This window comes from Notamacropus eugenii, chromosome 1, assembly GCF_028372415.1.
Source record: "Notamacropus eugenii isolate mMacEug1 chromosome 1, mMacEug1.pri_v2, whole genome shotgun sequence".
In the NCBI taxonomy this organism is placed as follows: Eukaryota; Metazoa; Chordata; class Mammalia; order Diprotodontia; family Macropodidae; genus Notamacropus; species Notamacropus eugenii.
The window spans coordinates 152,959,983-152,973,821 of NC_092872.1; the positions used below are offsets into that span (position 1 = coordinate 152,959,983).

Genomic DNA, 13,839 nt, shown 5'->3' on the forward strand with positions numbered 1-13,839 from the left:
GGGAGTTCTTCACTCTTGCCTGGATGCTCCTAGCCCTTATTCTTTGGTGCAAGTGAAATATGGAAATTTAACTTGGGACCGAGGATAAAAACTCACGTCACTGGGGATATCACCTGAGGACAGGGTTAGACTTAGATTTCAGCAGGGCATAAAATGGGTGCCACCACTACCATTTCCTTCTGACTTTTTCGGTAGATTGATCTAGACTGTATTTGCATGAATAGTGCAGATAATCCAAATCATTGCGTTAGTTATGTTCACATTGTGGTCCCTCAGGATTTCTTAGTATTGAACTACCCCCTCTTCTCAGACCCAGGTAGAGATAGTAGGTCCTGCTTCCAGCCCAGGCCCCACAGCCATCAATGAGGAAAGCTACTACTGTGTAGAAGAATCACCTTTGCCAACACCAATTGACCCAGGAGTGGCAGGATCCCCCAGACTTTGGATCCTGCTTTCAGGCCCAGCCCTTGTAGCCATCATCCTGGAAAGCAACCTTCATGCAGATTCCTGGTGCCTGTTTCTGTGGGAACCATAGCTACTGAAGGTCCAGAAAAGAAAAGAGGGGGTTGCCATGACAGTACTTGGCACTGTCACGTGGCTCAACACCAGAAACATAGGATTTCATCCATGCAAGTGGCATTGAAGATGATGCCGTAGCATCTGCTTCACTGCTATACCCCAAAAGTCATGAGACCTCTCCATCTGACTTGCAGCCAAAACCTTCTCTGTATATCATCTCCTCCTATTAGAATGTGAGCTACTTGAGAACAAGAATTGTCTTCCCTTACTTTGTATTTGCTACACTGTAAGTACTTAATAAATCGTTTTTCTCCTCCATTCATTCATTCCTACTTGAAGTCCAGAATAGCGAATGGAAATGATTTCAGGCTATATAACTATAATGCTATTGTATATAATAATATACAATATATAATAACATAATATGTATAATATACAACATAAGCAACATATAATGCTAATGCAGCTTTGTGTTTTTCTTAATATCAGTTCAACAAACTTTAAAAAATTTCTACCATTCAAGAGGCTTGTTGTATTTAAAAGGTATATAGTTCCTGCCTTGGAGAAAGTTACTTGGCAAAGAAATAGGTCATTTGCAATAGTAACTCAAATTTGTATAGTGCCTTACAACTTGAAAAGGCATTTTCATACAATAATCCTGTGAGGTGGATACTAGTGATCTCTCTTTTACAGGCAGGACTCGGTAAGGTTCAATGATCTGTCAAAGTCCCAAAGTGTCAGAGTTGAGACTCAGGTCTTCTAATTCCAAGTCTAGTATTCTTTACTACATCACCATAAATATACGTTCATAAAAGCGGTGAATGTCAGCTCTCAGATTGCTATAGAATCCAGCCCTCTCATTTTATGGATGAGGAAGCTGATATTCAGATACATCAGATCCATGATACAGCAGGAAGAGGGCAGGATTTGGGGTTAGAGAACATAGCCTCAAAGTGTGACATTGCCACTTACTACCTATATGACCTCAGGCAAGTAACTTTATCTCTATTGGGCTCATTTTCCTAAACTGTAAAATAAAGAGGTTGAACTAAATGTTCTCTGCAGTCCCATCCAGTTCCAAATCTATGATCTTATGAACCTATAATATATGATGCTAGTCACCATAAGCAAAATGTTTTATAAGGTAATAACTTATTATTACATATTATATAATTATCATTATATAATAATTATTATGCTAGCTGGCATTTACATGGAGCTTTAAGGTTTGCAAATCACTTTTCAAAGATTATCTTCATTAGAGTCTCATAACAATTCTGGAAGAAAGATGCTCTTTTACTTTTATTGCCATTTTACAGTTGGCAAATTGAGGCAAACAGAGGTTAAATAACTTGTCCAGCTACTACGTATCTGAGGCTAGATTTGAGCTCATATTCTCCTGACTCCATATACAGTACTCTATCCACAGTACCACCTAGCTGCCTAATAAATATATTTGTCTCAGACATCAGTGGAGAATGTCAAGTGCTCAGGACCTTATTATGAGGCGTTTCAACTGTATTCAGTATTTAAATAAATTCAGTATTTAAATATCCCATCCATGTTGGTATTTCCTCCAGCCATGCAGACTGCAACCCATCTATATTGGCCCATCCTGTGTGTCCTCTGTCTACATCCTCCCTTCTCACAACAGAGGACCGAAGGAGCTTTTCTTGATTTCACCTGACATCTTGAGGATTTCATCAGTGTAGGAGTCATATCTAATTCCCTCTGCCAATGAAGATTTACATCTTCTGCAGCTTTATAATCTTAGGGAATGAGTTGCCTGAGACAATGAGAGACTCAATGACTTGCCCGGGGTCAACATGTGTCCAAAGTGGGACTTGAACCCAGGTCCTCCTGACTCTGAAGCTGACCCTGTCCACCATGCCATACTTCTTCCTTGAGAACAGGATGACCAAATGGACAGGACACAGAGGAGAGAGTGAAATGATGCGGTGCTAATGTAACGTACTTTATAGTGCTGAACTAATTCCAGTTACCATTTCTTCTTTGGAAAGAGGTGATGTGGTAACCAGCTACAGGGAGGCATGGAGAGCAAGAACTTCCTCCAGCTCTAATTTATGACTGGCTAATAGCTTATCTCCCAGGCATTTCATATAACAAATACGAATGCAAATAGCCCCTGACAGGCTTGGAAGCCACAACGATGGCCCTTTTTTTAATTTGCCTTTTCAAATGAGTGTTGTGATGTGTGTGCGTATTTAGAGGAAATGAGATCACTTTGTCTCTAGCAACAATAAAAGCTGACAAAAACCCTTAGATCTGTAACATTTCTAAGCAACTTCATAGAAAACAAAAACAATCCAACCTCACTTTACATAGAGATACTGATCCTGAGCAGAACCTACTCTAGTTTTCACTGAAGAGCTATTCTCAGAGAATTTACTAAAATAAACTTGGGATTAATGAACAAAAGTTGTTGGGGGAGGCCTATTTGTCACACTCCAAAAGCAACAATCTAATTTTATTTGCCACTATTCATTTGCTCTTGCGTTGCTTTTCATTGGCTGTAGGCAAAATACATTACAACTTAGTAAACAAAAAAGTGGATCTGGCGGTTTTCCCCCTTCCCTCAAATTCCTTACTGTCTACTTTCAAGCTTTTATTAGAGGAAATTCTTTGGCCTCCCTCTTTCTTCCTTTTTATTGCTTTTGAATCTTAATTTCCCCAGAAAGTTTTCAGGAAAGAAAAGAATAATTGTCATGTGTGAACACTGGATTTAGATGGTAAGCTCCTTGAAGGAAGTAATTGGCTTTGCAACTTTTTGTATCGTCAACACTTAATACAGTGACAGGAACATAACAGGTACTTAATAAATGTTTATTAATTGATTAACTGTTTTGGAATTTTTGTTCAATTGTTTCAGTTATCTCTGATTCTTCATGAACCATCTGAGGTTTGCTTGACAAAGATAATGGAGTGGTTTGCCATTTGACAGATGAGGAAATTGAGGAAAACAGGGTTAAGTGACTTTCCCAGGGTCACACAGCTAGTAAGTATCTGAGACTGGATTTGAATTTAGGTCTTCCTGACTCCAGGCCTGGCACTCTATCCACTGTGCCATTTACCTGCCTGTCAGGAAACTTGTATTCAAACCTCATCTCTGCCACTTAGCCTCAATTATAATGTTGAGACCTAACCTCTTTGGGCCTCAGTGTATCACCGGTGAACATGGGGACAAGGGGTAGAGAGTTGATTAGATGGTCTCTTAGGTTCCTTCAGAAATCCTGTAACCCTGAGGAGTGTTTAGTAGGCTAGGTGGTCCAGTAGATAGAATACCGGGTCTGGAGCCAGAAAGACTCATCTTCCTGAGTTCAAATCCAGCCTCAGACACTAACTAGCTGTGTGACCCTGGGCAAGTCACTAAACTCTGCTTGCCTCCATTTCCTCATCTGTAAAATGAGCTAGAGAGGGAAATGGCAAACCACTCCAGTACCTGTTCCAAGAAAACCTCAAATGGGGTCATGAAAAATCAGACATGACTACAATGACTGAACAACAACACATGTGCCTTGCTTCTTGTAAACCCATCATATAAGTCTGAATTTACACAAATGAAAATTATTAAGATAAAGTTGTTACTGGTCTTAAATACAAAAGTATTCCTTTCATTATCATGTCCCCACTGGAGTCAGGAAAACCTGAATTCAAGGGTTCTTTGCTTTACCAAAAGTACTCCTTTAATTATGAAGCTCTCCTAGTACATTTAAGATGGGATTAGATTTACCAAAATTCTGTTTACCCACAAAAGGTCTTAGCTGTTAAAGAGATAATGTTATGAACAGGGCACCGTGCTTAGACTGAGAGGACCTGGCCTGAATTCTGACTGTTGCTTACTAGGTGTATGACCCTGGGTCAGTCATTTAAACACCTGTTACACCCTTAGTTTCTTCAACTGTAAAATGCACAGCTTGGATGAGATGACTGTTAAGGTTCCCTCTGTCTCTAAATTCGGTATTCCTTTTACATAAAGTGAGATGTGCCTAAATCATCCTTTCTTTGATCAAGAGGAGGACTTGTAACATGAATAAAATTTCCTATTGAGAAAGAATCTGCCTTAATACCATCCTAGCTTTCTTCAGTGAAAATCAGCCCGAGACACAAAATACTGGGTTCCTCTGAAATGCCATCTTCCACATAATGTAATGGCTATATTTTTGCCCCACAAAAGCTGTCTCTACGATCTCACTTCTGAATTATAGTTACAGTACCATGCTGGTAAGCTCTACGCCTACCATCTTAAACAGAATCTTTCACCAAGGCAACAGCTTCAAGTCAAATTACAGCCAAAAGGATTTGTCCAAATTATTTTTGAACTAAAATGCACAGGAAATGGTCTTTCATTAAAGAAGTGACTATTATTTTTCTTTCATTTGTCACCCCCTGATCATTTTAAACACAAATGACTAATATAGGAACAGCAGGTTTGCTCTGAAAATATCTATCTTTTCTTTAGGCAGCTTGTCAGTGTTGTTTGTGAAGATATATGCTTCATTAAAATCCAAATAAATTATGCTTTAGAATGTATCAGTCAGACTTTTAAAAATGATGATTAGAGGCAGATATTTCTAAATTGCCTGAGTCTTTTATTTCTATATATTTTTAGATGTATCTTGAAAGCTATTTATTCCTGCTCAAAAAATATACATTTTAGGTTATAGATACAAGTTTTTAAATCATCAAAGTGGCTCTTCGTAACAAGTAATTTAGAATTAGGTCAGAGTGGGCTGTAGGTTTACTGACTGGTCTATATATCCCATTCTGAAATTTTTTCTTTAGCAGATTGCATATCTATATACAAGAATATTGAAGACAGTGGATTTGTAATACTCTGCCTGTTAGATGCACTGTTTTGGGAGCCATATAATCTAAAATAGATTTGGTGGTCCACGGGTGTGACCTTTGTGGGAGTCATGTGTATAGCAGCTGTGCTTTTCCGTTGCTCCACAAAAACAAAATGAGGATTTAGTGAATGTGGAAATCCAGCCTAACATGACTACCCTGGAATTCTCTCAACCTAGAATGGATCTATCCATTGGAAGAAAGATGGGATAGGATAGGATGGATAGGGTGAAGTGTTCACAATTATTCCCTTTCAGGCCTAGGCAGTTAGGCTGCACTGAACTTAAAATCCAAAAGACCTGACTGTAGATTGTATATCAGACACTTAACAGCTGTGTGACATTGGGCAGATCACCTAACTTCTCTGTGCCTCAATTTCCTTATTTTTAAAATGCAGATAGGGGCAACTAGGTGGTGAAGTGGATGGTGTACCAGGCCTGGAGTCAGAAAGACTCATCTTCCTGAGTTAAAATCTAGCCTCAGACACTTACTAGTTATGTGACCCTTAACTTAACCCTGTTTGTCTTAGTTGCCTCATCTGTAAAATGAGTTGGAGAAGGAAATGGCAAACCCACTCCAGTATCTCTGCCAAGAAAACCCCAAATAGGGTCACAAAGAGTTGGACACAACTGAACAACTGAACAGCAACACTTTACAAGTTTGTTGTTAGGATCAAATGAGATAACATTCATAACATTCTTTACAAACCCTAAAGTTATATAAATGCTAATATTATTATAATTTGCGAAAAGAAGAAATTGAGACTCAGTGATCTCTTAAGTCCCTGTGATCTCTAAATCTATGGTCCTATCTAATGTTCTTATGAACCTAGTTGGATAATATGGCAAACACCATTCTACATGTGAAAGGAAAAATAAGTAAAACTGCAAATTTAGAACATTATGTTTGATATGAACATTATAATTGATATGAAAAGTTTCTCGACCCACAGCAATGTCTGCCCTTATAGAAGAATAATGTCTCAGGCAGAGAAGTCATAGGAGAGAAACTTACAGTCTTACTAACACCTACTGCTGTCTTTCAAAATGTGTTCTTTATGATCTACCCAATGTCCACTTACCTGGACTTGGAGATGGTATTATCAGCTCCTTTCCTACCTCCTAACTAGTCCCTCAGATGTGGCTATCCTCCGAACTCTCAATTGACCTATCATCACATCTAAATCAGATCTTGGACCGAGCTTTCTTTCTTCAAGAGTGTTCTTTTCTTGGAGCTCTGTTAATTAATTGCCCCTAATCATGGGCAAGGATTCAACATAAATAAGAAGAGACAGAACTCTCCTTCCAGAGTTAATGGAAGTTTCATGTGGATCAGATAACTGAGGAAGCAGTATCAAATGTGTCACTATCATCTTAATAACCTGAAAAAATGGAATTAATGTTTAATAAACCAACTGACTAACCATTTGAGCCCAGATGCTCAAAGTAGCAGGAGTCTGAAATCAGTTCCCAAAATGGTAAGGAAATATCTGGGTACTGGGAGGAAAAATGATGATCCTGAAGTTAAATTTATTTGCCCTGTTTCTTTTCTTTCAAGGCCTCCAAGCTATAAAAAGATTATTCTCCTAATGGGGTTAGCTCGCTCCTCAATCACAAGTCATGAGCAATTTGGCTGACACCTTTCCAATGGCCCATGGCGCTGTTGTTGAACTTGGGATATCTCCCTGTCCTTGGCCTTGGGGATTGTTTAGCTGTAGTTTTTTTCCTCACAATTCATTTCAAGTAACATTACCATTCATTTGAATTTTTTACTCAGAGAGCCCAGGAATTGAGACCTATGAGTGGTGTCTGGTTATACTTATGTTCCAGCCACTCTGACCTATGTTTTACAGGACTTCTGGACCCCTTAGATGCTGTCAGCATTTCCATGGACCAGTCATTCACCTCACTGACTGGGAGAAATTAGCACACAAAGTTATAGATATGTTTCTAAAGCATTATAGCATGCTCCATTTAAGAACTACCTAGGAAAATATGAATTTCCAAAGTTGATAAGTTTAGGAAGTTCTTTTTTCTTTTTATAAAGTGAATTGGGGAATTCTTTAAATAGCAAGTATCTTCTACAGAGAATCCATTTCAGTGTTCTTTTACAAATCATTAACTGCAACTTGACAGAGTGACTAGAGGGCTGATGGATGTAAAACCTAATGTGTTAGGGATTACAGCCAATTGAATATCAATCAGAAATGAAGATAGAGCATCTCTAGAATTATAATTTAAGTCAATGAGAAAATAGGATTTAATTAACAGATAATTTCTCAGGAACTTGGTGATTGCAGAAAGCTAAGTATATCCTCTAGGGAATGGTCTCCAAAGTAGGGGCTGTGCTAGACCTTACTGGGGACATAACTTTTCCCCAAGGGGTATGGGAATCAACCAATGAGAAGGTGGAAGGATTGATCACATCCTATCCTTCCCCTAATAGTTATTTGTGGGATTTATCTCCAACAAATCCACACCTACCCTTGTTCCTCAACATTTCCCCATTCTTGGTCCCTCTCAATTCCACCTCCCCTGTGTAAGCTTTTATTACAACCTCCTCCCAGCCTCTGCCTCTTAATTCAGTTATAATTTAAGCACTGCCCAGGGCAGAAATCTTGCAGTTATTGGAAAATTCCACACACATATAGTCCCCCACCTCCCCAGCATACATATATCCCCTGTCCCCTAAATTACCTAAGTCATGCCCTGGAAGGGCCAGCTTTGCACTCTGGGGTACTGAGGTAAGAACTTCACTTCACATTTTTGTTTTGGATGGGACTCAATGAATCCCACAGAATGAATGAGGATGAGAGAGTTACAATTTGAATTACTGATCTCATTGCTTTATTTTCACTCCTCCCCAATCCAATCTCAACTTTCCTATTTCTGTTGAGTATGCCACCATGTTACCCAGGCCTTTCACCACAGCATCATCTTTGGTTCCTTCAACTCCTTCATTTTTTATATATCCAATCAGTTACCAAATCTTGTTACCAAGACCAGATCTCTAGAACCTTTTCCTCTCTACTTACTGTATCCACCACCTTAGTTTTGAACCTAATCAACTCCTTTAGACTTTTGTAATGGCTTTCTAATTAGTCTTTCTTTTTAATTTCCTTTTTTATGTGTAAGTTTTACAATGTAAACAATTATTACTTCAGCATGTCATTTAAAAATAAGCAAATATCTACATATTTGGGATATCTGCTCAAAAAATGTTTTACTAGTGGGGATATATGGTATGAGAAGTTTGGAGACTACTGTTTAGCAGGAGCTGAGTCTAGGCTCTTAGTGATTCAGAGAGGATTTAAGGCTAGAAGGAACCATAGAAATCATTAGATACAGAAACTGAGGGCTAGAGAAGCTAAGTGGTGTTACCAGGATTGCACAGATAAATAGTTAACAGAGATGGAATTAAAACCAGGTCTTCTGATTACAGATCCATTAGAGAATAATGTTCTACTATTCTACTGCTTCTAATGAATCCTTTCCTGTTCTCTACTGATAGTGCATATTCCTGCCTCACTAATACCCCACCCGGGTTGCTGAGAAGGCCAATCTATCAGAATCACTTAAGATTCCAAGTTCTTAGGGTTTGGAAAACCCACCTCACTCCCAGTAGAAAATCTTGCATTACACTTGACTGAGTAAATAGAAGCTATTCAGCATCTCAAAACCCCTCGTATCCTCCTTTAGTCTGCAGAAGAGGCAGCCTGATCAATGCCAATGTGTACTTTTGATCCCATCCCTTTCCTTCTTTTCCATCACATTCATACACCTCCCCAAGAACCTAATCTCCCTTTTCTAATTGCTTTTTCTAATTTCTTCTCATTCCTGCTGCCTGCAAGCAAATTTGGGACTCCCTCATCACTTAAAAATAGCAGCAGCAAAACCAAAAACCTCTCCCTTAACCCTACCATTTCTTCAGGTTTTGTACTTTTATTTCTCCTTTTATAGCCAAACTACTAGAAAAAGCTGTTTATACTGCGCTTCTCCACTAACCCTCCTCTTACTCATTTATCTCCTCCAAGTCTGGCTTCTGACCTTGTCACTGAACCCAAACTGCTGTCTCCAAAGTTACTAATGTTCTCTTAATGGTCATTTCCATTGGCCTTATCTCGGTCCTCTGCCTTGACCCTTTTGCAGTATTTGATGCTATTACCCCTTCCCTTCGCCTGGATACTTTCTCCTTTAAGGGTTTTCAAAACTGTTCTTTCTTGATTTTTGTTTCTTCTATGTATGTGATCAGTCCTTCTCAGTCTCCTGTGCTGGATTGCCATCATTTGTGTCCTGCCCTGCAGATATGGTTGCACCCCAACATTCTGTTCTGGACCTCCTTATTCCTCATTCCTCTCTACGCTCTTGCTTTTGGTGATCTCATGGATTCAGCTATTTTCTCTATGCAGCTGCCTCCCAGATCCTTTTATCCACTTCCTCAAGCTCTAATATCCCATCACTAACTTCCCATTGGACATTGACAACTGAGTGCCCTTTAATCATCCAAAATTCAATACGTCCACAAAAGAGAATTCATTTTTTAAAAATTCAAAAACCACCCCTCTTCTCAACTTTTCTATTTCTGTCTAGGCTATCACTATCCCCTTCAGTCTCCAACTTTCACAACTTGGAAGTCATAATTGAGTTGTTATTCTTACTTTCCCCAGTATCCTATTGATTCTAACTCCACACATCTCTTGCATCTGTTCTCTCCTTTCTGCCACCTCAGTCTACTCACCTCTCATTTGAACTATTACAGTAACTTCCCGATTATTTTCTCAGACTCATTCCTCTCCTCTCAATTCCATCTTCTACTCAATTGCCAAAGTGATATTCCTACAGGATGGGCCTAACCATGTCACTACCCTACACAAGAAACTTCAGTGGCATTCTTTGACCAAAACAAGCTCTACTGACTTTTCCTTCTAACATTCTCTTTTCTATCTCTGGGTCTTTGCACAGGCTGCAACCCTAGTCCCCCATCTCTAGAAGATATTCCTACCCCAGACTACACCTTCAAATTCCTATTCCCTTCAAAGGCTAGCCCCTCTTGGATGAGGCCTTCCCTGAGCCCAGTTCCTAGTTGTCCCTCTCTCCAAATTATTCTGCATTATATTATATGTGTTTGATGTTCACTTATAAAGCAAATATATAAGTTGTTCCCCCGATATTTATAGGTTTCTTGAAAGCAGCTGCTTTTTTTTCTCTTTGTATCTCCAGTGCCCTAGCATATTATAGGTTTTTAATAAATGATTATTGATTGATTTGATAGTAGGGACTTAATAAATGTTGAATTTGTTCATTGAATGAGTGAATGGGTAGGGATGTACTGAATTTGGACCAAAGAATCTTCATGTCCTATTTTAATGCTAAGTGGGACAAGAGGCGACTATGGAATAGGAGAGTAGATTCTTTGAAATGATAGGCACAGGAGATGGCCCTTTGCCCATCTTTCTTCTTGGACAGTAATGTGGACAACTGCCCTCCTTAGCAGTTTTGAAGATGATAGTTCACCCTAGTCAAAACGGTCAATGAAGATGATGACGATGATAGTGGTAATTAATAATTATGTAGGACCTTAAGGTTTCTAAAGCACTTGACATATCTTATCTCATTTGATCTGCACAACAGTTCTGTGAGTTAGTCCTATTATTATCTCCATTGTATAGATGAGGAAACTGAAGTTGACAGATACCTAGAATCACACATCTAGGAGGCAAGATTTGTACTCAGGGCTTCCTGACTCACAGTCCAGTATCCAAGCCACTGTACCACTTAGGTGTAAGTGAGATGGTGGGTAACCCCTTGGACCCTCTGGGAAAGGCCTGCTGCCACAACATTGAGAAGATGGCTTGATATTTTACAGATGTAAAAAATTAATCATGAATTCAAGTGGGGGAGGGGAGATAGAGAATTGATGTCAGCTGAAATAATTGGAAAATCCCAGCAGCCATTTGTAGATATAGGAGTTGTGAGTTTGGGGGAGAAAAAACAGAAAACTTGATCAGCGTGAGTGTGTTGGGAAAAAAGGTCCAACCTATAAATGACAAAATTGTTTTGCGTTATTTTCTTCTTTCTCATATTAGAAACACTTTAGTGTGGCCTGAGGTATCGTTTTAATTCTTTCACATCTAGGAACAAATCCACTGGGGCAGAGAGGGAAGAAAGGTTTCCAAAATAACTTTGAAAAAAAATTCATTCTAGGGAACTCATTAGGGTACACACAGTGTCATTGTTTTAAGATGTTTAGGCCTTTGTCAGCCTTTCCGTTTGCCGCAGTCACTCACAAAGGCCTTTGATTGTAATCACTGCACTTTCATAAAAGCCGTGAAGCACTAACTCCTAATGTTGTTTTCTGCTTTTAGGCATTCGTATGTTAGATGGCGATGTAACAGATGTCGTGGAAGCGAAGTCACTTGGCATCAGACCCAATTACATCGACATTTACAGCGCGAGCTGGGGGCCGGATGATGATGGGAAGACGGTGGACGGTCCTGGCCGCTTGGCCAAGCAGGCTTTTGAGTATGGCATTAAAAAGGTGTGGGTAACAGCATGCTGGAGAATAGCTCTCCTGTGGATGGTATTTCATTTTGTTTAGATTTAAATGTCTCCAGTGTAGATAACCCCATTAAGTTTGACTGCCATACTGTGTGAATGTGCAAGCAGGTGTGTAATGGTGGTCTTACAAAATAGCCATCCAGAAAGAAGTTCAGGCAGAGGTACTCTGAATTCAGGCTACAGATTTATAGTACTTAAGTAAAATGGGTAACACGGGGTCTTGTGCATCTACTCTGAGAAGCTCACTTGCACAGAATATCATCTAATTAGACCTAACGGAAAACAACAATATGTTATTTTCAATTAGTGGCTTCATCATTAGTAGGAAATCATCATTTAGAATGGCCACTCTTTATAGTGGTACTGTATAGCGTAGTGAAAAACTATTGGATTTGGAGCCAGAAGGCCTGAATTCCAAGATATAAACTCTGCTAATTACTACTTAAGGGTAGCTACGTAACTCAGCGGATAGAGCAGTGAGCCTGACCTGAGTTTAAATCCAGCCTCAGACACTTACTAGCTGTGTGATCCTGGGCTAGTCCCTTAAATCTGTTTGCCTCAGTTTCCCCATCTGTAAAATAAGCTGGAGAAAGAAAGAAATTCCAGTGCCTTTGTTAAGAAAACCCCAAAAGGGGTCATGAAGAGTCAGTTACACACAACTAAAATGACTGAAGAAAAACCAAATTACTACTTCTGTGATGTTGGACAAGCCCTTTACCCTCGCTAGTCTTGTTTCCTCATTTGTAAAAAAAAGGATATACTTGGCCTTGGTCTCTGCTAACTACCCTGATGTTAAGATAATATTTGGGATTTCTTAAATAGATACTTTCTTTAGGTAAATCAGTGCATTGATAAGGCACACTCTGCTCCTAGCAAGGTCAGGGATGTGAGTTCAATTCAGCAAATATTTATTAAATGCCTACTGTGGGCAAAGCTGAGGGCTGGGGCATATAAAGATGAACATAACAGGTCTTTCCTTCAAGAGTCTTACATTCTCTTGCCTCTTTCCTTTTTCTACAGACTGTGACTATTTTGGGACTTAAAATGTACTTAGAGGTCTAGGGTGTTTCTTTTCATGAAAACATTCTGAAGAAACAAAATAAAATATTAGGGGAATAAAAATTAGGCTCCAATTCTCAGATTTCTCTCCTTTTTTTCTAACCCTTGTTTCAGCTTTTAAAGCTTCTAAACATACCTTGTTTCTAGTAAGACGCATGAGAGGTAGCCTTACACAGTAGGGAAAGCACTGAACTGGAAGTCGAGACCTGGTTTCTAATTCCAGCTCTGCCACTGAGTAACCCTGTGTGATGGGATCAGTATCCTCCAGGGTATGCAGGCACCAAGACAAGCTGAGTCAGGTCTGACACAGCTTCCTGGTGGACCCAGACTCTGTTGATATGGCTTCCTGCACCATTATGGGCATAAAAGGACTATCTATGTGGAGTCAAATACGGCAGATGTCCTAGGACTAGTAACTAGGTGACTCACTGGGTAGAGGGCCAGACCTGAAGTCGAGAAGTCTCAAGTTCAAATCTGACTTCAAACATTTATAAGCTGTATGACCTTGAACAAATCATTTTAAATCATGCCTCAGTTTCCTTATTTATTAAATGCATTCAGACTAGTTGATCTCTAATATTACTTTGAACTTAGAAGTTATATGATCCAATTTTATTTCTTTACAAAGTCCTTTGTAACAAATGTTGAATCCAAATATTTTGGCCCACATAATAAGACATCCCTTAGTCACTGTTCTTCCTTTGTTCTGAAGCTTGACCTTGGAGAGATGAGTGTTTGTTGTACTTCAGAAATGATTGACTAAGACTGGGAATTCAGCTCCCACTCTCTTTGCCTGTACGGGTACCTTTAGACAATCCCTCAGTGGAGCACACTTGTA

At 39.3% G+C, this 13,839-nt stretch overlaps 1 protein-coding gene across 4 annotated transcripts in view; it reads left to right on the forward strand.

The window, feature by feature from the left end:
* PCSK6 (proprotein convertase subtilisin/kexin type 6) overlaps window positions 1–13,839 on the forward strand; it is a 249,589-nt gene that overhangs the window by 91,906 nt on the left and 143,844 nt on the right. For all 4 annotated transcript variants that reach the window (XR_011968543.1, XM_072616874.1, XM_072616871.1 and 1 more), the window contains exon 7: window positions 11,750–11,922. Coding sequence is in view for 3 of the 4 variants with exons in the window: in XM_072616874.1 (XP_072472975.1) it covers window positions 11,750–11,922 (173 nt within the window). In the remaining variant the exon portion in view is untranslated. The remainder of the gene's footprint in view (window positions 1–11,749; window positions 11,923–13,839) is intronic.